General features: G+C 35.4%; 1 protein-coding gene and 1 long non-coding RNA gene across 2 annotated transcripts in view; both read right to left on the reverse strand.

Annotated features, from left to right (window-relative positions):
* LOC132544145 (uncharacterized) overlaps nucleotides 1–23890 on the reverse strand; it is a 40978-nt gene extending 17088 nt beyond the window's left edge. Inside the window, exons 1-3 of the mRNA XM_060207723.1 lie at nucleotides 23884–23890; nucleotides 23149–23253; nucleotides 21590–21706 (exon numbers count right to left, since the gene is read on the reverse strand). Coding sequence (XP_060063706.1) covers nucleotides 21590–21706; nucleotides 23149–23245 — 214 coding nt within the window. The 5' untranslated portion in view covers nucleotides 23246–23253; nucleotides 23884–23890. The remainder of the gene's footprint in view (nucleotides 1–21589; nucleotides 21707–23148; nucleotides 23254–23883) is intronic.
* Nucleotides 23885–25779, reverse strand: LOC132544157 (uncharacterized). Its single transcript, XR_009553988.1, has 3 exons — nucleotides 25756–25779; nucleotides 25125–25202; nucleotides 23885–23895 (listed from the first exon to the last, which is right to left on the reverse strand). It is a non-coding gene; the product is annotated as an uncharacterized LOC132544157 (long non-coding RNA).
* Nucleotides 25780–27421: the final 1642 nt, after the last annotated feature.

Genomic DNA, 27421 nt, shown 5'->3' on the forward strand with positions numbered 1-27421 from the left:
ATAAAAAAATTCTGGGATTCATGAATATTCATATCGATAATCAATGATTCATGAATATTTATTTAAAAAATCAGGGATTCATGAATACTTATATAAGTATTCTGGGATCTCATGAACATTTTTATAAGCACCCTATGATCTCATGAATATCTATAAAAGCATCACTAATTATCAAACCATTCATGGTTATCATGAATATTTATCAAAACACATTGAACTCTCATGAATATCTATCACAGCAATCTTGGATATCATGAATTATTCATAAAAGCACTCTGGGCTTTCATGAATATATAGGAAAGTATAATGAAATCTTAGGAATATCTATCAATGTCCTCTCTGCTATCATGAATTGTTCACCACAGTTGAGGTCCATGAATACTAATTAGAAAAGTCCGAGATCTCATGAATGAATGAAAAATTAGTAATTAAAAAAAATTTCTTGTTGTAATCCAGTGAAATGTACTTTTTGTCATTTAAATATCTTTTTAAAATAGTTGTTGAGGACAGTGTACCCCTAACAACATTACCATATTCGATGTCATTTCTGTCTAAAACACGACAAAGATGAGGACTAAACAGTGTACACCTAACAACACTACCACATTCAACGTCATTTCTGTCTAAAACATGACAAAGATGAGGACTAAACAGTGTACCCCTAACAACACAGTGTACCCCTCACGTCATTTCTGTCTAAAACATGACAAAGATGAGGACTAAACAGTGTACCCCTAACAACATAGTGTACCCCTAACAACACAGTGTACCCCTCACTCATTTCTGTCTAAAACATGACAAAGATGAGGACTAAACAGTGTACCCCTAACAACACAGTGTACCCCTGTCATTTTATTAAAACATGACGTACCCCTAACAACAGGTATAATTCTAAAACATGAGGAACAACACAAAATTTAAAACATACAAACATCAGTGTACCCCTAACAACACAGTGTTGACGTCATTTCTGTCTAAAACGATTTAACACCAAATGCTTTCTAAAACTGATGAGGACTAAACAGTGTACCCCTAACAACACAGTGTACCCCTCACGTCATTTCTGTCTAAAACATGACAAAGATGAGGACTAAACAGTGTACCCCTAACAACACAGTGTACCCCTCACGTCATTTCTGTCTAAAACATGACAAAGACATTATGTACAAGCAACTGTTTATTCATGACGACAGGTATAATTCTACAATGAGGAAAACACAAAATTTAATACAGAAACATCAATCCAGGTCAAATGCTTTCTTAATTTTTTGGGGAAATTAAACATGAAAATACATCTTCCTGCTATCTTAAGTTTGAGTTTATTTCGATATCAAACCACATTCCATTTCATTGGTTTAAATGTCTTTCCATGAAATTGGGTAATAGTTAGTTTTTACAAATTTGATATCCACTAGATCCAAATTACAACATTGATATTATCAATCAAAAGTTTGTGTTTACGTATTATCAATCAAAAGTTTGTGTTTTTGTATTATCAATCAAAAGTTTGTATTTTTTGTATTATCAATCAAAAGTTTGTATTTTTGTATTATCAATCAAAAGTTTGTGTTTTTGTATTATCAATCAAAAGTTTGTATATTTGTATTATCAATCAAAAGTTTGTGTTTTCATATTATCAATCAAAAGTTTGTATTTTTGTATTATCAATCAAAAGTTTGTATTTTTGTATTATCAATCAAAAGTTTGTGTTTTCGTATTATCAATCAAAAGTTTGTTTTTGTATTATCAATCAAAAGTTTGTGTTTTCGTATTATCAATCAAAAGTTTGTGTTTTTGTATTATCAATCAAAAGTTTGTGTTTTTGTATTATCAATCAAAAGTTTGTATTTTTTGTATTATCAATCAAAAGTTTGTATTTTTTGTATTATCAATCAAAAGTTTGTATTTTTTCATATTATCAATCAAAAGTTTGTATTTTTCTATTATCAATCAAAAGTTTGTGTTTTTGTATTATCAATCAAAAGTTTGTGTTTTTGTATTATCAATCAAAAGTTTGTGTTTTCGTATTATCAATCAAAAGTTTGTATTTTTTGAAAGAGCTTGTTTCAGTATTTTCCTTCAAGATATTGAACCTGACTAAAGGTCGTCAATTTGAATGATTAGCAAAATCCATCAGTATTGTGTCAGGTAAGTTAGAAACTCTTTCAAACGTCTAACTGAATCAACATTTTTACTTAAGGAAGGTCAAGGGGGTCACAGAATGTGACATTGCTGTATTTTACCACAGTGAATGAGTTATGCTATTTGGTAGATAGTATTGTAATAATATGCACCTATATGTCACTTAATTTATCATCTGAATATATTTTTAGTGAAATCCTTATTAGGACACTGCCCTTCCTCCTAAAGTTTTACTATTACATACATTGTACTTATAATAATCATTGATATCTCAAAACTAACACCAATACAATGAATTTCTGTAGGAATATTCCCTTGTCACATTAAATTCTTTTGTAATATTACAAACTGGGGATTTTTCATTTGAAATGGTTCAATCAGAACAAATCAATTTTGCACATTTGAAGTATTTGAGTATTAAAGTTTGACATCATATTAAAATTTAATTAAAATGTTCATTAATTAGTAATCTAAAACACTATAACAAAAGTAATTATAGCCATGTAATAGGCTGACCTAACATAAAAATACAAATATTTGTACAACATTTTTTTCTGGCAAATATGTCCCTGTCCAGTAATAAGCACACCCATATATTCGGCTGTAGAATTACAATACCAGTCCAGTTTAATGTAATAAGCCCACCCCTGACATTGAGTCACGGTTTTGTACGTTGATCTTCTACTTCTATAACTAGGAGAAATGTACTATAAATTTGCTAGTAATCCCAGGGCAAACAAAACATCTAATTCAATGTGAAAGTAGACTTAATGCAGGACAAGCTATCATGGATCCAGGCTACTGGAAAAGTGTTGGATCCTCGCACAACAAAATATGGTTTGCTTGGAAGTTATTGACTTTTTTGGGCAGTCTCCTTAACACAGCTGATGGCAAGCCATTGATCACCATGTATTTCGTAAAATTTATTATAAAGAAATGAAACAAACATGGGTGGGCTTATTACCAGACATGGGCTTACAGTCACAAAGTACAGCGATTTGTCTTGTTAACAACAAAAGTAAAGGTTCTCAAACATCTTTTATGATCATTTGTTTATAATTGATTTACAAAATATATTCAGAATTTGTGTACCATATTGGATTCTCATGACATTAACAAAGTTAAACTATTTTATTAATCTTAAGCTGATAGTTAGAAATCATCTTGATCAAATCTAATATATTATTTTCCTGAAAGAGAATTTTAATTTCTCACATGCTTTTTCTATTAATTCATTGATGACTAATCTCCTTTTAAGTTTTGAAAAAGATCAACATTGCCTTGATATATAAGATTTTAACAAACTACAATTGTCAGGACATTCTTAGTATTGCTGAGATTAACAATGCCTTGACAGGAAATAATATCATGCTCTTTTAATTACAAATAAAAAAAAAATTACAATGTATTCTATATCTGATAAATATCAGATATTGAACATTTTAAATACACAAATTTTGAATACAAACCAATTGAACTGCACCATAAATCAACACATAAAGCCCACTGATATAAAAACACACTATATACATTAGCTGAAATACCCATCCACAAATACTCAAATACTTAAAATTAAATTCCTTAAAAACTGGTTTCAAAGTTGACAAGCACATTTTTCATTTGAAAACTTTTTTAACAGAATGTTGTTATATTCCACTACAGAGTTATGGATCAGTGAGAAACTCCAATAATCTATAGAGACATTTTTGCTCAACATTGCAGACATTTCATTGAACTGATAGGATACTTTCACTGAAGGAAAATTTCTTGAAGAGTGTTAGTGTTGTTTTGTTTGTAGTGAGATGGTTGTTTGGTTTGTACTGTCTTTTTAGTAAATTTTACACGTTTTCAGATCTAAAATAAATTCATACTTTAAACAAAAAAAAAAAAAAAAAAAAAATGAAAATATATAAGAAAACTTTTTTGTGTAAAAAAGTGAGATTTCATTTTTTCCTTATCTTAAAAGAACTTCTGAGTTTCTAGGTTACGGGTAGTAAAGATAACAAAGCATCTATATGAGCATGTGTCTATATAATATATACAGTTATCTACAAATATCATTGAACTTCAAGTCTCATATTTCTTTGGTACAATCTCCCAAGTTATAATGTAGGTAGGTTAATTTTGTCAGTAAGTGTATTAAAAAACCTAAGTAGTTATATTATGCAACAACAGTACAGTCAGGCTCTATATACATGTGCTTATTTCTATCTATATATTTACACTTTTTCAGAGATTAGGAGGGGTTGGGGGTAGGAGGGGTCGGGGTAGGAGATTAGGAGGGGTTTGGGGTAGGAGGGTAAGTGGGTAGGATAATAGGAGGGGTTGGGGGTAGGAGGGGTTGGGGGTAGGAGATTAGGAGGGGTTGGGGGTAGGAGGGGTTGGGGGTAGGAGATTAGGAGGGGTTGGGGGTAGGAGGGGTTGGGGGTAGGAGATTAGGAGGGGTTGGGGGTAGGAGGTATTGTGGGAGGACATAAGGACGCGATGCGGGACTCAAGGCAACGTGGGGGTAGGAGGGGTTGGGGGTAGGATAATAGGAGGGGTTGGGGGTGGGAGGGTAAGTGGGTAGGATAATAGGAGGGGTTGGGGGTAGGAGGGTAAGTGGGTAGGATAATAGGAGGGGTTGGGGGTAGGAGGGTAAGTGGGTAGGATAATAGGAAGGGTTGGGGGTAGGAGGGTAAGTGGGTAGGATAATAGGAGGGGTTGGGGTATGAGAGTAGGATGGGTTGGGGGTAGGAGGGTACGTGGGTAGGAGAAAAGGAGGGGTTGGTGGTAGTGGGTAGGAGATTTGGAGGGGTTGGAGATTAGGAGGGTAGGGGTAAGGGTTATGATAATTGAGCAGTGAACATACACTTAAATGTTTTGATTACGAATTTGATCGCTATCATTAAAAGAAAATTTAATTAAAAAGTAAAATTTAGAAGCACTAGAGATAAAGGACTGACTAGGAATAAAAATAATACAGGTGATTACATCTCAATTCTTAAAACAAGAACATACTCTACATAATACCTTATGCTGTGTCAATATTTTATATGGCTTCATTACATACACATTTTCAAAACATTCTTTATGAATTATTAAAATCAAGCAACTGAAATAATAAAATTGTAAATCACATGGCTACAATTTTAGTTTTCTACTTGTGATGTTTAATAGCTTTAGCTCAATAACCACAGCATGTTTATTTTAATGCGTAGATATTTACAATGGAATTCAAATTGAAAAACACTATTAAATCACTTTCAAAATTGAGATGATTTCTAAAAACATCCAGCAGTGATTTCAAATGTTGTAATACATGTTTATTTTGTCTTGCAATTCAACAAAGAAATTAAAATCAGTGGAGTGATTCCTTTAGACAACATCAACATGGACAACAGTATAGTTGGTGATATTCATGGTGATTTGTTTTCACTATATCCACAGTTGCTATAGAAATCACACACTTAAAGGCCGGGTGAATATTGATAATGTGAATAGTTATCATCATGAATCAGCTGGACAAAACCTAGATCTGGAATTATGTATCTTTTGATTGCTGATACAACCAAGAAAATAACAATGCAGTTTTGTGTATGTATGTAATATTGAACTACAATCATTGTGAGATATCAGACTCTGAAAAGCTTTTCTAGACCCTGAAATATATTTTTAAACTACCTTTTTTTTTAGTTCTGATGCCCTTCAAACTGTGTAGATGGACGTATGTAACAGTGTAGTTTTGCTATGTGAAATTTAACTCCCACAACATAGTACTAAATTAACAAGGTTAATTGTAAAATATCAGCCCCCAATGCCCCTTCAAAAGAAATGTTAGAGAAATGATAAAACCTACTGATTTATATACTTGTACTTGATATCCTAAAGTGAGGGATGTCTGGCAAAAGCCTCTAAAATCAATTTGACAAAATTGACAATATTTTATATATTTGTGTCGAGAAAGACTCCATTGTCCTCCTACAGCACTGTATTTACATACGATAAAACCTACAGCATGTTTTATACAAAATAACTATAATCTCTATATATACAATGATACATGCATTTATGAAATAAGAAATACCGTAATTGTTACAATATAGAAACATTTCATTCTTCAGGCAAGTATGCAACATAAAAACAAGATATGAGAGTAAGGGTTATCAGTTTGCAGATCTTGCTAGTTTTGTTTCGTTTTTTTATTTTTAATTTTTTTTCCAAGCAATTTTTATGCATGAGAGGTATGTTTGTAGCAATTGGCAGTATGTGATGTAAGAATGATAAAAACTTCTAGGTTGTTGGAAGTGTAGGGAGAGGTGTAAGTTCGGGATGGATGGGTGATAATTCAGAGGTGACAACTGAATGCTAGACACTAGGTAGAGATGATTGTTGGAAGTGTAGGGAGAGGTGTAAGCTCGGGATGGATGGGTGATAATTCAGAGGTGACAACTGAATGCTAGACACTAGGTAGAGATGAATGTTGGAAGTGTAGGGAGAGGTGTAAGCTTGGGATGGATGGGTGATAATTCAGAGGTGACAACTGAATGCTAGACACTAGGTAGAGATGATTGTTGGAAGTGTAGGGAGAGGTGTAAGCTCGGGATGGATGGGTGATAATTCAGAGGTGACAACTGAATGCTAGACACTAGGTAGAGATGATTGTTGGAAGTGTAGGGAGAGATGTAAGCTCGGGATGGATGGGTGATAATTCAGGGTTGGGTAGTGAAGGAATAGAGGATCGTAAGATGAAGGAAATATAGGTGTGAAACAAGATCAAAAGGATTTGGAATTATTGTTGGTTGGAGAAGGCAGATTATCTCTGCTCTCCACACATCTCAACATTGCCTTATTTTGATACTCAATATTAAACCTCTTTCTCATCTTGATAAGATTTAGGTGTGATGTCGACCTGATAAACTGGAGGGTTCAGTTATTCAAGTGTATTCCACACCGTACATAATTACTCTTCAGGGATTTACCATAGATGACAGTTTCCTTTTCCTCTCACGGAATTAGCACCATGACTATCATATACCTCTCTAGGAATTAGCACTATGACTATCATATACCTCTCACGGAATTAGCACCATGACTATCATATACCTCTCTAGGGATTAGCACTATGACTATCATATACCTCTCTAGGAATTAGCACCATGACTATTTCCTCATCTTGACTACTTTATCTAAACTCTCTAGGGCCAAACAATCTTAAACTCTTTTTGAACTTAGGGACTGGGGTATTTCCAAACTCTGAAAATTACGTATATATACACTCTGTAATCTAAGGACTGTTTCCTATCCCTGATAAAGATTATCTTTTCTCTCCAGAAACAAGCATTCTTATAATACTGTTTTTTAATTAACAGAAGGATTAAAGTGTTTCCTGAAATGCTTTATAAATACACTCTGGAAAGTAGTTTAACAACTCTTTCCTATCCCTGACAAAATTCATATTTACTCCTGAATCATTAACCACAATAAAGGTGTTTTGCCCCTTCTCTCATGGAATTAGTGCAAAGACTTTTCTTGATAACAATATTGACAATACTCTCTAGGAAGGTATCATTACAGTAATTATTTTGTACATATGACAAGATACTCTGGGTAGGATAGAAGGCACTATGAAAAAACTGCGTAAAATCACAACATTAAAAAATCTCCAATAGACGGATCACATTCATTTGTCAACAATGCATTACAAACATCATTCTACCACAATCAAGACAAGATACAGCAGCTGGTGATTTGTCAGAAATTCTCAACAGTTAAAATGTACTTTAAACATATACATTTATGTGTCCTGCATGACAATATTAACTCAATATTATAAAACATTATCTTTGCAATGAATTCTTTAAAAAATAGCTACATGTGCTTAAGAAACTATGCTTCTAAAAAAGCAAATTGATTTTTAAGTTCCCTAAATATTCTTTATTAACATTTGATTGAATTCTATTGATGTATGAGAGTTATAAACTATGCCTGAAATTATTTTCTTAAAATAAGATCAGAATTGCATTAAAAGGTAGAAAGCACCTGACAATTAAAGTGAACATTTCATGTTCGTAAGAAATCAAAATATGGCAAGTAATTCTAACTAAAACATTTTTATTTTTAACATAAAGAACAGATTAAGTCTAATGAAACTTTAAAAGTTCAAAAACTTATAAACAAGTTGTAGAAACTAATGTTTAACATTAACATAAACACATAATAACTATGAAAAATAATGGCAAACTCCTTGACGTTCCAAAACAGTTTTCAAAATATAAACAAAGGGTAACATGGGGAAAAAACACCCAATTTGGGGAAAAGCGTCTTTGACTTTGAGAATAACTTTGTCACTTAACAATATACTCATCCAGTCTTCATGATGACTAGCTTTTTCCTGGAAAAAATGAAAATTATAACTAAGTATCTCATTTTGCAGCAAATTGCCGTTTTTATTCCTCAAAGCTTTGGCCTGAATCCTTGTCTTGGTGGCAGCTATCATGTATAACGATGAAGGTACAAGCTGCCTGGTGCTGAAGTTCTTTTCTCATACTTATTTTACAAACAATAAGTGTTTCAAAAACAAAAATGGTAGTTCTGTTTAAGTGGAACACCTTTCAGCAAGACAAAGCCATCACCCCTACTGATAAAATTCCATAAAAGGCAGAGTGGACTTTTTGATAAGAGATATACACAACCAAGTTAATGACAGACAACTGACAACACAATATGTTGAAGAAAAGAGGAATTTCTTCATCAGATGAAATCTGAAAAAATCTGTCTGTCTCTTGTCTGTCTTTCTCTCTCCGGTCAATTTGTCTTGTTCACTCTCCATCTCTATGTCTAGTATCTCTTTGCCTCTGTGCCATGTCTGTCTATCTATCTGTTTGACTTTCTTTCTCTCTCCAGTCAATTTGTCTTGTTCACTCTCCATCTCTATGTCTAGTATCTCTTTGCCTCTGTGCCATGTCTGTCTATCTATCTGTTTGACTTTCTTTCTCTCTCCAGTCAATTTGTCTTGTTCACTCTCCATCTCTATGTCTAGTATCTCTTTGCCTCTGTGCCATGTCGGTCTATCTATCTGTTTGACTTTCTTGCCTCTGTGCCATGTCTGTCTATCTATCTGTTTGACTTTCTTTCTCTCTCCAGTCAATTTGTCTTGTTCACTCTCCATCTCTATGTCTAGTATCTCTTTGCCTCTGTGCCATGTCTGTCTATCTATCTGTTTGACTTTCTCTCTCCAGTCAATTTGTCTTGTTCACTCTCCATCTCTATGTCTAGTATCTCTTTGCCTCTGTGCCATGTCTGTCTATCTATCTGTTTGACTTTCTTTCTCTCTTCCTTTCTACTTGCATCCCTTCTCTTTCTCTCTGTCTTAAAACTCAACTTATTTGACAACAGCTAGGACACAAATTTCTCCACCTTGTATTAATCACTCTTGTTGGCCCGGGTGGAAGTGTGCAAGATGTCTTACTGTGGGAGAAAACTGGAGTAACCAGAAAAACCCATGTAGTCAGGCAGGTGACCCCTCCCCATACCTTTACACTTCTGTTCTGAGAACATCAACACCTAAGTGAAATGAGTGTGCATTATTGATGCACCACATAACAACCCTGTCTGTGTCTCTATGTATCCAACTCTGTCTCTCTGTGTCTCTATGTATCCAACTCTGTCTCTCTGTGTTTCTATGTATCCAACTCTGTCTCTCTGTGTTTCTATGTATCCAACTCTGTCTCTCTGTGTCTCTATGTATCCAACTCTGTCTCTTTGTGTCTCTTTTTTCCAACTCTTCTCTCTGTGTTTCTATGTTCCAACTCTGTCTCTCTGTTTCTCTTTGCCAGTTCTCTTTCTGCCTGCCTGTTTTTTTTCATTTTCTCTGTCTGTCACTTACTCTGTCTGTCTCTTTCCCTCACTCTCTGCCTGACTTTCTGTTTCTGTTATCATTTTTTCATTTACTCTGTCTCTCAATCTATATCACTCTCTGCCTGCCTGTCTGGTCTCATTTTTTCACTTACTCTGTCTCTCAATCTATTTCTCTCTCTCATTTTTTCTCTCCTATTCAGTAATTGTCTCTTTACTATACATCTATCTCTCCATTATGATATTCATTCTATTCAATAATTGGATACTTTATGAAATTAACAGTGAATGGCTATGATGGCCTATATCATTCAACCTATGCCATTGTGAAAATTTAAACATGCCAACATGAAAGCAGGATTTATTTTGGGCAAAGCAAAATAGAAAGCAAATTTTGGATGTGAAGCGAAGATATTCGAAAATGACCAGGGCATAACATACAGGAACTGTACACCATAACCATATCACTGTTTATAATTCAATTGTGAATAAAATGCTCTTTTTCCAATCTTTGTGGTGTCGAAACAGCTGATACAGGCATATTAGCTACTTAAATGTCTATATATAAAGATGTGTCACATCACAACACAGAGGGATAAGGACATCAATCTCATGCAATGATGGTAGGAATAATACGTCTGCACTAAATAACGGCAAGCAAGAAAACGTTCCACAAACCTTGTAATCATAATAACTGGACACCTTAAACCAATCTGATTTATAATCATCAGTGATTGATTATTGACTATTAATAAATAAAATTTAGAAGCATTGTGATATCATATATCAAAAGGTTACACAAAATCTAATATATCTATAATCAAATTGCACTATTTTGATATTTTATCTTGTTTCAACCTTCATATTGGGTGATATGGCTAGCAGTATCCTTCCTTAAATGTGGCTTATGATTTTCAAGATGGTGTAATTCTATAACTACCTAAATCTATTATAACAATATTGCTATTAAATTTGTTAATTTTTGAAAAATGATTTAAAAGCCAAATGACCTTGTCATAAAAAAGAAATGAATTTGATTAATATTGTCTGCCAAAAAGGATAACGGTTTTCACAGAAGGTTAGTACATAATGGTGAGTCTCTATCTCCCTATCTTTATGCTATACAGAAAATTCCTGTGATGTCCGAATAGTTTATCACGGAGGCAGTTGTATTTATCACTCAACTAATTGCTACAAAAAAAGTAGACAGTATTGCAAATAGCTCACAGAGGTCTTTAAAATTTTCTAAATATGCATGTAAAATAATCATTGTCATTTGCCTTTGCCTATAGTATCAATAATTTGTGTTCCAGATTTATTGGCCTGACTGATCATGAGACTAAATTTAAACAGGATCTCCTTTTTTATTGGTGCATTTTTCTTTTTCAGAAGCCTCTATAATCTCAGATTTCTTCCTCTGTGATTTGTCAGGGCTATTCTTCTGATTGAGAATTTCTAATTGCTCAGGTCTCTCGTCATTCTGTTGACCTTTCTGATCATCAGTAGCATTTGTATTGCCAGGGCTAATGGTATTATTCCCAGTCTTGGGGTCTTCCTTACCTAGCAACAAAAACCGAGATATACCCTATGTAAATCATATATCGATATTTAAAAACATTTTCACATGCGCATAATAAAATACTGTTATATCTAACTTTGTACTTTTAAAAGAAAAGAAAATTCAAACTAAAAAAATTAAAAGCAAACCTTTATTCTAAAATTCAGTTTAACCTATCATGTTTGTAGTTTACAGCGTCTTCAAAAGTGACGCACAGCTACTTCCTGACCAATATACACTAATTATTTATCTTTCCCTTGAAGTGTGATGAACAACTTTGTATCTGTTTCCAATGAATGAAATTAAGATGTCCTTTACATCAAAATGACCCATTTCAAATGATGTATGAGATTATCAAAACGATAGGCTACATTTCCAGATTGGAGGCGATGATCCTAAATAAATTCCAGAATAAAATCCTGATGACTTCACATCTATCAACACTCTATTACCAATTAACTTTGTTGCAGTCACAAGTACAGGTGTAAAACGAACGGTGCCTGTTTGATGAGTTCATTGCCCTGTTAACAGCCAGCGCCATAATGAGACAGTTAGCTGGTAGCTACCACACTGAACAACATATGGGAGGCCAGCTGAATACCACAGAGCAAATGGGGTTAAGATTTGTACTCAAGGACACAGCCAATGCTGTATAAGAGGAATGGAATGCATGCAAGATGTTACAGAAATCGGGAAGTCAGCACAAATTCATCATAAAACAGATCTAAATGATGCTTAATACATTCCGAACCTACATCATACGCAATCCAGGAGTCATAGCAAACCATCATACATCAAATCTTTATGATACATGACACAAAAAGCTACTCCATACACCATCAGTACTAACCTAACCCACAATAGTTCTACATTATGCCAATATGATCACCAAACCATGAATAATAACCAATTTGTTTGTGACACGATTCTTCATCACCAATAATAACTAATTTGTTTGTGACACGATTCTTCATCACCAATAATAACTAATTTGTTTGTGACACGATTCTTCATCACCAATAATAACTAATTTGTTTGTGACACGATTCTTCATCACCAATAATAACTAATTTGTTTTTGACAAGATTCTTCATCACCAATAATAACTAATTTGTTTGTGACAAGATTCTTCATCACCAATAATAACTAATTTGTTTGTGACAAGATTCTTCATCACCAATAATAACTAATTTGTTTGTGACAAGATTCTTCATCACCAATAATAACTAATTTGTTTTTGACACAATTCTTCATCACCAATAATAACTAATTTGTTTTTGACAAGATTCTTCATCACCAATAATAACTAATTTGTTTTTGACACAATTCTTCATCACCAATAATAACTAATTTGTTTTTGACACAATTCTTCATGCAGGAGTGCAGTGAAGTAAGTGAATGAACCTCGTGGATACTTACCATAACTTAAAACCCTGAAATATGATAATTCATCGGAGTTATTATAAAATTTAGTCAAGCTACCATACAACAAGAAATATTAATGATGAACTAAAAAAGAGGCACAGTCAGAAGGTAATCTGGTTATATCATCATCCAGCCACCATCAGTTTGTAAATGCTACTATCAAGGAACCATCAACATGGGTATGCCACTATCCTGAGTCACCACTAATCTGTTAATCCCACTATCCTGAGCCACCACCACTAATCTGTTTGTCCCACTATTCTGAGCCACCACCACTAATCTGTTTGTCCCACTATTCTGAGCCACCAACACTAATCTGTTTGTCCCACTATTCTGAGCCACCACTAATCTGTTTGTCCAAATATCCTGAGCCACCAGTAATCTATTTGTCCCACTATCCTGAGTCACCACTAATCTGTTTGTCCCACTATTCTGAGCCACCACCACTAATCTGTTTGTCCCACTATTCTGAGCCACCAACACTAATCTGTTTGTCCCACTATTCTGAGCCACCAACATTAATCTGTTTGTCCCACTATTCTGAGCCACCACTGATCGGTTTGTCCCACTATTCTGAGCCACCATCACTAATCTGTTTGTCCCAGTATTCTGAGCCATCACTAATCTGTTTGTCCTACTATTCTGAGCCACCACCACTAATCTGTTTGTCCTACTATTCTGAGCCACCAGTAATCTGTTTGTTCCACTATTCTGAGCCACCTTCACTAATCTGTTTGTCCCACTATTCTGAGCCACCAACACTAATCTGTTTGTCCAACTATTCTGAGCCACCACTAATCTGTTTGTCCTATTATTCTGAGCCACCACTAATCTATTTGTCCCACTATCCTGAGTCACCACTAATCTATTTGTCCCACTATTCTGAGCCACCAACACTAATCTGTTTGTCCCACTATTCTGAGCCACCACTAATCTGTTTGTCCTACTATTCTGAGCCACCACCACTACTATTCTAAGCCACCACTAATCTGTTTGTCCCACTATTCTGAGCCACCACCACTACTATTCTAAGCCACCACTAATCTGTTTGTCCAACTATCCTGAGCCACCACCACTAATCTGTTTGTCCCTCTATTCTGAGCCACCACCACTAATCTGTTTGTCCCTCTATTCTGAGCCACCACCACTAATCTGTTTGTCCTACTATTCTGAGCCACCACCACTAATCTGTTTGTCCCACTATTCTGAGCCACCACCACTAATCTGTTTGTCCAACTATCCTGAGCTACCACTAATCTGTTTGTCCAACTATCCTGAGCCACCACTAATCTGTTTGTCCAACTATCCTGAGTCACCTTCACTAATCTGTTTGTCCCACTATTCTGAGCCACCACCACTTATCTGTTTGTCCCACTATTCTGAGCCACCACCACTAATCTGTTTGTCCAACTATCCTGAGCCACCACTAATCTGTTTGTCCAACTATCCTGAGCCACCACTAATCTGTTTGTCCCACTATTCTGAGCCACCACTAATCTGTTTGTCCAACTATCCTGAGCCACCACTAATCTGTTTGTCCAACTATCCTGAGCCACCACTAATCTGTTTGTCCAACTATCCTGAGCCACCACTAATCTGTTTGTCCCACTATTCTGAGTCACCTTCACTAATCTGTTTGTCCCACTATTCTGAGTCACCTTCACTAATCTGTTTGTCCCACTATTCTGAGTCACCTTCACTAATCTGTTTGTCCCAATATCCTGAGCCACCACTGATCTGTTTGTCCCACTATTCTGAGCCACCACTAATCTGTTTGTCCCACTATTCTGAGTCACCTTCACTAATCTGTTTGTCCCACTATTCTGAGTCACCTTCACTAATCTGTTTGTCCCAATATCCTGAGCCACCACTGATCTGTTTGTCCAACTATCCTGAGCCACCACTAATCTGTTTGTCCCACTATTCTGAGCCACCACCACTAATCTGTTTGTCCAACTATCCTGAGCTACCACTAATCTGTTTGTCCAACTATCCTGAGCCACCACTAATCTGTTTGTCCAACTATCCTGAGTCACCTTCACTAATCTGTTTGTCCCACTATTCTGAGCCACCACCACTTATCTGTTTGTCCCACTATTCTGAGCCACCACCACTAATCTGTTTGTCCAACTATCCTGAGCCACCACTAATCTGTTTGTCCAACTATCCTGAGCCACCACTAATCTGTTTGTCCCACTATTCTGAGCCACCACTAATCTGTTTGTCCAACTATCCTGAGCCACCACTAATCTGTTTGTCCAACTATCCTGAGCCACCACTAATCTGTTTGTCCAACTATCCTGAGCCACCACTAATCTGTTTGTCCCACTATTCTGAGTCACCTTCACTAATCTGTTTGTCCCACTATTCTGAGTCACCTTCACTAATCTGTTTGTCCCACTATTCTGAGTCACCTTCACTAATCTGTTTGTCCCAATATCCTGAGCCACCACTGATCTGTTTGTCCCACTATTCTGAGCCACCACTAATCTGTTTGTCCCACTATTCTGAGTCACCTTCACTAATCTGTTTGTCCCACTATTCTGAGTCACCTTCACTAATCTGTTTGTCCCAATATCCTGAGCCACCACTGATCTGTTTGTCCAACTATCCTGAGCCACCACTAATCTGTTTGTCCAACTATCCTGAGCCACCACTAATCTGTTTGTCCAACTATCCTGAGCCACCACTAATCTGTTTGTCCCACTATTCTGAGTCACCTTCACTAATCTGTTTGTCCCACTATTCTGAGTCACCTTCACTAATCTGTTTGTCCCAATATCCTGAGCCACCACTGATCTGTTTGTCCCACTATTCTGAGCCACCACTAATCTGTTTGTCCCACTATTCTGAGTCACCTTCACTAATCTGTTTGTCCCACTATTCTGAGTCACCTTCACTAATCTGTTTGTCCCAATATCCTGAGCCACCACTGATCTGTTTGTCCAACTATCCTGAGCCACCACTAATCTGTTTGTCCAACTATCCTGAGCCACCACTAATCTGTTTGTCCAACTATCCTGAGCCACCACTAATCAGTTTGTCCAACTATCCTGAGCCACCACTAATCAGTTTGTCCAACTATCCTGAGCCACCACTAATCTGTTTGTCCAACTATCCTGAGCCACCACTAATCTGTTTGTCCCACTATTCTGAGTCACCATCACTAATCTGTCCAACTATCCTGAGCCACCAGTAAACTAATCTTTCTGTAGTAGGTCTTACTTACAATGTACCCAGATATACAATTGTACATAGAACTTTCAGTATGTGAGGCTTCCTCAGCAACCCAATCAACCTCCTCCTTTGGAATTATGTTAAACAGCTGACAGATATACAGTTGTACTCACGACAAAGAGATAAACAATACGTCTTTTTGTCATCAGAGTTAATATCCAAGATTGCCACCTGTCAGCCATTTTGCTCATCTGATCATTCTCATTATCAAAAGCTAGGGATCCTACATACGAATTGGTAAACTATCCATCCAGTACCTCCAATGAAATTAATAACAGGTTACGACTGTCAAAATCTAAGATGGCTAAATGAACCCTGGGACCAATGGAGACCACCACATGAAATTATAGAGCAATGCATCCAGTATTTCCATAAAAAATGATAGTCAGCTATTACTGACAAAATTTGATATGGCCATCTATTGGCCATATTGTTATTCTGGTCAGTCCCAAAATGTGGAACATTGCACAAGGAAGCTAGAGTAATGATCTATCCAGAACAGCAATAGGAAGATTAAGGACACAGATACCGTATGTTGTCTTTTCTAGATGAATTATCATATTTGCACAATTTCATCTAAAATAGCAAGGACACCATTCTTTGTATGAAACATTTGAAATAGCTAGTCATCAAAACCCTATTTGACAGTACACCATATATCATCATATACCAACATATATGTGCTTGTGAAGAGAAACAATAGCCAGAAGATAGACGCTGACCTCCACCAGATGTTAGTATATCATTGTATTCAGTGCAGTACATAATCAGTTACAAATAATTAACATTCAGGAAAAGATGTTGCCAACCAACAAGAATATTTTCAGGAGACCCATTTCCAATACAAGATAACTACTCCAACCACTATTAGTTTAAAATAATGATCCTTTCCATGATAGCAATCCTACTCCAGGCCAGACTAATTATCCAGAAGACATTTTCTACAAAATTTGCATTGAAAAAAACCCTTTTACAACACAAAGAGTGAAACGTTTGCTTGCTTTTTTTCCCATTCCCAGGAAACATGCATCAATTTCAGTTGGTCCTTTATATATTTCAATATAATTCTGACTTGAGCGAATATTTTTCAACGTCACAAGAAAATTCTGATTCCTAAGTGTCCACACATCTGGCAGTTTCATCTTATTGATCCATTTAGTGTCATCTGTACACTGTTGTACAAATTCCTCACCCGCTGATATACATGGTGAGATTAGAGATTTGTATCAGTGAACAAAAACATGAGTCTTGTCTTATCAGCAAATTTTACTGTTGTTAATGGTTTAATATTGTGTTATCGTTATTGGTAAGTTTTTGTAGCTATGGGAAGACAAGTATTATAACAGATATTGAACTTTTACTTTGAGGTCAAGGTCTTGGTGACCAAATGCAATGCACTGCACATTTTCAGGTGATACAAATAGACTGAAAGTTTCATCAGGACATCTTCAACAGTATAGAAATCTCCTTAACAAATAGCAACAGTGGAAAGCAGAAAGACAGCAGAAAAACCAAAAGCTAAAAGACAACAGAAAAACCATACTAGGATTCTCTAGCATTGCATAGCAGTGACGTCAAAGTTCTCTTTATTATTTTTGCAAATCGTTAATCATTTAATACCTTCTGACAGGAGATAAACTCATTTTATTTTAGATTTGAAACAACTACTCGATATTTATTTTTGTTTTCCTAGTTTTGCCGTTGACAGCCAACACTCCAAAACCAACAAGAAACCACACTTACGTTTTCTAAATTCTGTTTCCTGCTAGATTACTAACAATAATTGCATCTAAGTTGTCATGACAGTTATGTCATAATGAATCCTCTCATAACTCATAAAAACATAGAGTCATGGAATTTATAGTTCTATAAATGACATCAAAGTCAAGAGATAGTATTCACAATCCTGCGATAGGTAAATTCTGGAGAAATGGTATTCATGAAAAAATGAGCAACATTAACCTCTAATAATGGTATTCACAAAGTTATGACACACAAACAATGGCATTCATAGCTCTATGATTTTCAGTATATGGTTAGTATGACTACGATCAGTAAAACATGTTTACTTTGTACTTCACATAAACAGAATATTGCTGTACTTTTCTACACAGTAAAGTTTTTTTCATGATTATCAAATTCAATGTATACCCTTGTACTAAAAGTAAGGAATGATTTCCATTACAAAAAGTAAGCATCTCCATGGCCAGAAAAGATAAGACAATATGTCAGCCAACATTACCTCTGCTTGGATCATTTTGTTTTATGGTATTCACTGGTATTGTTTTGTTGTGTAGACAGGTGTTGTTTTGTTGTGTAAACAGGTGTTGTTTTGTTGTGTTGACAGGTAGTGTTATGTTGTGTTGTGTTGACTGGTATTGTTGTGTTGTGTAGACAGGTAGTGTTGTGTTGTGTTGTGTTAACAGGTGTTGTTTTGTTGTGTAGACAGGTAGTGTTGTGTTGACTGGTAGTGTTGTGTTGACTGGTAGTGTTTTGTTGTGTAGACAGGTAGTGCTGTGTTGTTTTCACAGGTATTGTTGTGTTGTATTCACAGGTAGTGTTGTGTTGTGTTGACTGGTATTGTTGTGTTGTGTTGACTGGTGTTGTCGTGTTGTGTTGACTGGTATTGTTGTGTTGTAATGACTGGTAGTGTTGTGTTGTCTGGTAGTGTTGTGTTGTCGGGTAGTGTTGTGTTGACTGGTAGTGTTGTGTAGACTGGTATTGTTGTGTTGACTGGTATTGTTGTGTTGTGTTGACTGGTAGTGTTGTGTTGTATTGACTGGTAGTGTTGTGTTGTATTGACTGGAAGTGTTGTGTTTACTGGTAGTGTTGTGTTGTGTTTACTGGTATTGTTGTGTTGTATTTACTGGTAGTGTTGTGTTGTCGGGTAGTGTTGTGTTGACTGGTAGTGTTGTGTAGACTGGTATTGTTGTGTTGACTGGTATTGTTGTGTTGTGTTGGCTGGTATTGTTGTGTTGTATTGACTGGTAGTGTTGTGTTGTCGGGTAGTGTTGTGTTGTCTGGTAGTGTTGTGTTTACTGGTAGTGTTGTGTTGTATTGACTGGTAGTGTTGTGTTGTATTCACAGGTAGTGTTGTGTTGTCTGGTAGTGTTGTGTTGTGTTTACTGGTATTGTTGTGTTGTATTTACTGGTAGTGTTGTATTGACTGGTAGTGTTGTGTTGTATTGACTGGTAGTGTTGTGTTGTCTGGTAGTGTTGTGTTGACTGGTAGTGTTGTGTTGTGTTGTCTGGTAGTGTTGTGTTGACTGGTATTGTTGTTGTGTGTTGACTGGTATTGTAGTGTTGTGTTGACTGGTATTGTTGTGTTGTATTTACTGGTAGTGTTGTGAAGACTGGTATTGTTGTGTTGTATTGACTGGTATTGTTGTGTTGTGTTTACTGGTATTGTTGTGTTGTGTAGACTGGTAGTGTTGTGTTGTATTGACTGGTATTGTTGTGTTGTGTTTACTGGTAGTGTTGTGTTGTGTTGACTGGTATTGTTGTGTTGGCTGGTATTGTTGTGTTGTGTTTACTGGTAGTGTTGTGTTGACTGGTATTGTTGTGTTGTGTTTACTGGTAGTGTTGCGTTTACTGGTATTGTTGTGTTGTGTTTACTGGTAGTGTTGTGTTGACTGGTATTGTTGTGTTGTGTTTACTGGTAGTGTGTTTACTGGTAGTGTTGTGTTGACTGGTATTGTTGTGTTGTGTTTACTGGTATTGTTGTGTTGTGTTGACTGGTAGTGTTGTGTTGACTGGTAGTGTTGTGTTGACTGGTATTGTTGTGTTGTATTGACTGGTAGTGTTGTGTTGTATTGACTGGTAGTGTTGTGTTGACTGGTATTGTTGTGTTGTGTTTACTGGTAGTGTTGCGTTTACTGGTATTGTTGTGTTGTGTTTACTGGTAGTGTTGTGTTGACTGGTATTGTTGTGTTGTGTTGACTGGTAGTGTTGTGTTGACTGGTATTGTTGTATTGACTGGTAGTGTTGTGTTGTGTTGACTGGTATTGTTGTTGTGTGTTGACTGGTAGTGTTGTGTTGTATTCACAGGTAGTGTTGTGTTGTGTTGACTGGTAGTGTTGTATTGACTGGTAGTTTTGTGTTGTGTTGACTGGTAGTGTTGTGTTTACTGGTAGTGTTGTGTTGACTGGTATTGTTGTGTTGTGTTTACTGGTATTGTTGTGTTGTGTTGACTGGTAGTGTTGTGTTGTGTAGTGTTGTGTTGACTGGTATTGTTGTGTTGTATTGACTGGTAGTGTTGTGTTGTATTGACTGGTAGTGTTGTGTTGACTGGTATTGTTGTGTTGTGTTTACTGGTAGTGTTGCGTTTACTGGTATTGTTGTGTTGTGTTTACTGGTAGTGTTGTGTTGTCGGGTATTGTTGTATTGACTGGTAGTGTTGTGTTGTGTTGACTGGTATTGTTGTGTTGTGTTGACTGGTAGTGTTGTGTTGACTGGTATTGTTGTATTGACTGGTAGTGTTGTGTTGTGTTGACTGGTATTGTTGTTGTGTGTTGACTGGTAGTGTTGTGTTGTATTCACAGGTATTGTTGTGTTGTATTCACAGGTAGTGTTGTGTTGTGTTGACTGGTAGTGTTGTATTGACTGGTAGTTTTGTGTTGTGTTGACTGGTAGTGTTGTGTTTACTGGTATTGTTGTGTTGACTGGTATTGTTGTGTTGTATTGACTGGTATTGTTGTGTTGTATTGTCTGGTAGTGTTGTGTTGACTGGTATTGTTGTGTTGTATTGACTGGTATATATCAGATCACCCTCTATATTCCTGTCTTTCCCCCCTATAAATTGGATTCACTCTCTATATTCCTGTCTTACCCCCTATAAATTGGATTCACTCTCTATATTCCTGTCTTACCCCTATAAATTGGATTCACACTCTATATTCCTGTCTTTCCCCCTATAAATTGGATTCACCCTCTATATTCCTGTCTTAACCCCTATAATTTAGATTAACACTCTACATTCCTGTCTTACTTCCTATAAATTGGATTTGCCCTCTATATTCCTGTCTTATCCCTATAAATTGGATTCACACTCTATATTCCTGTCTTACCCCTATAAATTGGATTCACACTCTATGTTCCTGTCTTTCCCCCTATAAATTGGATTCACACTCTATATTCCTGTCTTACTCCCTATAAATTGGATTTGCCCTCTATATTCCTGTCTTACCCCTATAAATTGGATTCACACTCTATATTCCTGTCTTACCCCCTATAAATTGGATTCACACTCTACATTCCTGTCTTACTCCCTATAAATTGGAGTTGCCCTCTATATTACAATATAATTAATTTTATAACAATTATATCCATTTTGTTATAAACATGTTTTACTGATACTGACAGAGGAAGATGTAGTTTTTTAACAGTACTTACCACACTTTTTTTTATTGATCACTGTAAATTTCGCCTGGATAACTATGAAGATAGTAGCGATGAGCATCAAGACACCTATGACAAATCCAACAATGGACAGTGCCTCGCCAGTACTTTCTATAAGGAAAAATGAGTGACAATGTATTCAAAGGAAAATCTACAAGTTACAGAGTGAGAGGACTGGAAAAATGTCAGTTTTTACATATTTACTTCACATTTGTTTTCCATCCTTAAAAATACTGGAAAAACAGGAAAAAGTAAAACATGTTTAGACTGATGATTACAAGGTTATTTTGGGAGATTCACAACAAATATCATCTACCTTAATTGAAACGTGACTGGGTGGGACAAAAGACATGAGTAACACATTACAATCCCAATGACAAGGCAGAACATAGAATGCTAAATAGCAGATATTTTTACCCTCTAATGCTTTATTAGTGGCTCCATGTGTCTAAACCACTCCATCAGTATTAAGGCTTTTCACAAATAAAACATCTCATCATTAACATTGGTTAATGAGAAAAAATCATGTAAAGACTGAAACAAAAAATTGACCCCTGTGACCTTGCATATGGGTCAAGGTCCTTTCTTCTCACAATCTCTATGAGCTTTCATTTCAGGATTCTGTCAGCTATAAGGTATGATTCTAGGCCTCTTGGTTCATAAGATATTATTTGACGGTTATATCAAATTTCAACCTTGTGACCTTGACTTTAGAGCAAAGTAATTTGTTTTGCATAATGTGACTGGATTAATTCAAGAAAACTTCTTGCTAAATTAACATCTAATGATGAATACATTGAATCTGTAATGCAGTATATACGGGCTGTAAGAAATGATAATCAGTTCTACAGGGTTAACCAGGGTGAATAAATGAATATATAATCAAACAGCTATCCAATACATATAAAAGGAAAATTGTTGATGGGTGAATATCTTTTGACTTGTCACTGAGCAAGGATCAAATTTGTACAATGATGAATCAGCTAAAATTGCTTAATGTGAGCAATTAATTGAATTAATTAATAGTGGCACCAAATTTTAGTACAATAGTTTCTAAAAAAATATATAAGCATACTGCTAAAATATCGCCATTTGTAATGATGAATGATTCCACCAAAAACCTTTCAAGAAATAGTCCAAGGTGGAAATCCAGCATGGCCACCTGTCAGCCATTTTGTTTGCCAATCACTTTCAATATCAAAACGGCAAAAGTAGGGAATAAAGGAAATTCGGAATTTCTCATGAAGAGTCAATAAAAATAATTCTTTGTCAAAATATAACACAACCACATATCAGCCATTTTGTTTTTCACAAACAGTTCCAAAATCAAAAGGACACAACTTGGGACCAAGGCAAACATTCACTGGAAATCAGTAATATCTGTTCAGAATTATCTGTACAGATAATTCACATCAAGTATTAAAAATATCATTCCATTTTTTTTTTTTTAAATTAATAAGCTCAAATTCAATTCTAAGGATGGCAGCCATCTTGAATTTTATTTTCACTCAAATCTTATCGATACCACATTCAACAAATGTACAGCAACTTACTCTGTGTATCAGATATTCCATAGCCAACTCCACAAAAAATAACGCTGATGACACCTATCACTGTAATAATTATAGCGGCCACATTGCTGTACTCCATGCCCCATACTTAAATGTAAAAAAATATCACAACATTTAACAAGCAACAAACGCATGACTGGTAATAAGTTCATGTAATCCTATGACTAATAAATCTGCCTCCCTGGTTACAGGCTGTACAGTTAGCCTAAGTGGCTAATTGATATAACATTACATAATGTACATCATTTCCAATTGATCACTGATTAATAATATTCTAAACTTTTGTTATTTACTATACCTCAGTGTTTATTTTTAATTTGTATGTATCAGATATATCAAATTATTTGGTGATGTCTGAAATATTGAGTAAATTATTATCAAGGGGTACCAATATCTAGTAGACAGAGATTATATTTCATTTAACTTAAAACTACCAATAAATACTGATATGTAAAAATGTTCACTTGATACTGAAACTTGAAAATCTTGAAATGAAAAGAATTTGCTCTCTCAGCTTGATTTTCAAGACTTCCCAAATAGATACTTATTTACTTTGAGTAGATTTATGGGCAAATATAACCTCCTCTACAGATAAGCTTCAATTGTAACATCATGAACTTGTATTAACAATTTGTACAACAATTTTAAAACAAGTACGTGTATTTCTAGAGTAATTCTAAATAGTATTTCTTACTGCAAGAAAATGTAAATACTTACTCTTATCTTTATCTGAAATAGAAATAAACAACAAATTGAGGAGTTATTATCATATTTTTAATATTTTAAGTTCCATGATCATTGCATTTACTTCGAAAAGTCCATCTAAATTACTGTATACATTATCTCAAAAATTGATATAAAGAAATAACTGATTTGTAGATCAATGCTCTTCACAGCCATTCATCTCAACATCCTACTAACCAAATATTTTCTAGGATGAACATGTACCTCTCAATCCTTTTCCAAAAAACCTCATCAAACATTTTTAAAAAGTTGCCAAACATTTCAAAAATGTTAGTGTAAACAACAATGTAAACTGCTATTTCAAAATTGTTTCACAATGGATTTTGGAAAAGACTATCTTAATGCCTAGCCATATACTTATTTATTTATCAAGTTCTGATCATTTATAGATATAACATAACTGTGCCTATTTCTACTACTAATATCTGGCCTATTTTGTCTGTGAAATGTCTGGCCATATTTTTTATGTTTCACGCCAAATTTGGTTGAAATCATTTACCGTAAGCATGAAGAAAGAGTTGCATTTTGAAGCAAACTATTGTTCAATTTCCCCATTAGGGGCCTTACCCTAAGTCCCTAGGGGTCGAATCAAATTTCTAAATTTAAAAAAATGATATCCCAACTACCATAATATTTCACACCAAAATTGATTGAAATTACCCAGACATTAAGAAGGAATAGCATTTTGAAGAAAAATATTGTCTAATTTTCCCATTTGGGGCCCTGCTCCAAATTACATGCCAACCCCTACTCATGTTACAGACAAAATTTGAATGAAATCCATCCAAGAATTAAGGAAGAGTAGAGGTTGGATCAAAGCAAAATATTGTGTAACTACCCTTTTGGGGCCCAATCCCTAGTCCCTAAGGGTCATATCAAATTTCTATATCGTGATGTCTCTGACCAAATTTGATTGAAATCCATTAAGGCATTAAGCAGAAGTAGTGTATTTAACGAAAGTTTACAGATGGCAGATGGCAATAGATATCTTTACCCTTTGGGTCAGATGATCTAAAAACTAGAATATTCACAATTTTTTGGTGCTTCATTTTATAAATCATTTGCCATTAATACCCTTAATGATAATGATATGTTAGAACATTTTCTTCAGGTTGGTAGAAGTTCTTATAACACAACCAAAGGAAGATTAGAGTGTGGCGTTTCCATGACTACACAATCAGCGTTTCCATGGGGATAATTGGTTTACTACTTACCCTTGGTAGTTACAACCACAAACCAACAGAGCGGCACGCAAATAACAAACAAAATTATGTCTGTGATCAGGAGCCCCACTGAAATCAGAAATAAAAGATTAAAATCGTAAAACACAATTAATTAGGTTATATAGATAAATATCACGGTTAGACCATCATAAACTCGAGTCCTGATTCAATTTACTGTAAAAGGCAATAATCCTATGTCTGATAATAAGCCCACCCATTTGTATTGCTGTTTGGTAAAATCTTATTGTCATGAAATAATCCCACTCCATGAATTTGAGTAAAAAGTAAAGTGCCTGGATTTTTTGCCACTGATTGTAGAATGTATGCAAAAAGATAGCATTCAAATTACAAAATGTACTGGAAAAAAATAGTGTTACATTTTGTTAAAATTCATGACAGTGATTATAACTTTACGCCAGTGGGACCCTTCCTTTTGTCCTCAGTGAAGACCGATTTGCCTGTTTAGTTTGTTAACACCTTTGTTTTGTCTACCTTGAGACTGTATCATGTCTTTTATATTTCACTGCTGACATATTAAAACAAAAAAAAAAATTGAATAAATTCAAAATTTCAATCTATTGTCAAAGCTTTGAATGAAAGAATGTATGGTTAGTATACTTACAGCTAACATCTGATTTTCCTCCTGAAATGATAAAAAAGAAAAAATCAGGTAAAGACTTATCCCACAACAATTTACAGCTATATAGATGTCACATGCTCCAACTATATTTGAAAGGACACATCATACAGTTAAATATACTGTTTCTCTGATGTATCAGAGCATTATAGATGCCGACATTTTTGCCCAATCATTCATCGATTCAGAAACAATGTACTGAATTTTAATGTAACATAATACAGAATGTCCCGCGGGCACTCTTACCATGTCCTGTTCCATCAACGACAGGATCTCTAAGAATCTAACATAATATCTCTAAAATATATCAGGTGATAAGCAACACAGCAAGATCTGTTCTGTAGTTTGGATTCATCTTCAACCAACTTTCAAAAGAAAATTCAAAATATTGAAGAGATTTTTCTAGGTTGTATTTCCTTCTTTTCTACTAGTACCAGTGAATACTTATGACTATGTATGGAGTGTAAGGATTATACCTGATTTTCCATACATCCACCTCTTTAAAAGGCATCTGTGTCTTAATGCTTCATATCTTTATGACTTTTGGATACGTTTTAAAAAAATTCAGTACCAGTCGCTAAATATTACATCTTCTCCCATACATCAACTGTTGATCTATCACACAATGATTGAATATTCAAAACTTAATCCCACACAGGATAAGGAAAAGACAACTAGCACGCTCTATGACATAATAGGGTTGAATCATAATTTTATATTGCATAACCATATCACAATTGAATGACATCACTAATGGTGTCACATATTTCATGTTGCTGACTTGCTGACCAGTCAATCATTGTCACTAGTGGAGATGAATGGAATCAAAAGTATGAGGCTGGAGATGGGGGATCTCAATCTGAGAGAAAAGATTAGTAAGTTAGTAGCCATAATAATCTTTACATGAGAGTAGAGATTCCCCTGCCACATCATCATGTGGGTAAATTTGAGGTTTTTCTTGTAAAACCAATTTTCATGATGTAATACTTACCATAACTTTAGTATGCATATCTCCCACTAATTCCCATTCATTTGTATATAATATAAACGACAAAAGCGAGATCCCAATAACCCCTCATAGGGAGCCCCTCTACCTGCCTGTAGTATCTACTCACGACCTGAGACACGTCCTTCTTTATCACTTATGCTACAGATGAAAGCGCAGGATAGAGAAGAAGGGGAGGCAAGATAATTTGTTTACAACAAAAAGAGGGTGGGACTCAATAAAGTTATGGTAAGTATTACATCATGAAAATTGGTAGAGGAGACTCTCACATCCCAGCGCCAATCCAATACAAGGCAGTAAGAAGGGCATATAATACCCAAGTGGGAAAATTCCATTGAAGGGCCAACTGCCTAACCCAAGGTCTTGCTATTCCAAAGCTCCTTAATAAGGCTGACAAGGAAGTAGATGTGCTGACTTCCTGCCTGCCATGGAAAGCAAGGACACTAGCTAGAGCAGAGCGATAGCCAGCTACAGTTCCAGGAGCAAGATTGTGGTCCCTGAATAAGTACAGGAGAAAATCCGCAATCACTGGAACAGTAGCCTGGAGTGGATCAATCTGCCTCTCACCACACCAATCACAGAAGATTCTCCACCTGGATTGGTAGATGGCAGAAGAGGAAGACCTGATTGATCTTGTGATGCTCT

This window comes from Ylistrum balloti, unplaced genomic scaffold, assembly GCF_031769215.1.
Source record: "Ylistrum balloti isolate Yb309-2 unplaced genomic scaffold, AGI_CSIRO_Ybal_v1 Utg369588, whole genome shotgun sequence".
NCBI lineage: Eukaryota > Metazoa > Mollusca > Bivalvia > Pectinida > Pectinidae > Ylistrum > Ylistrum balloti.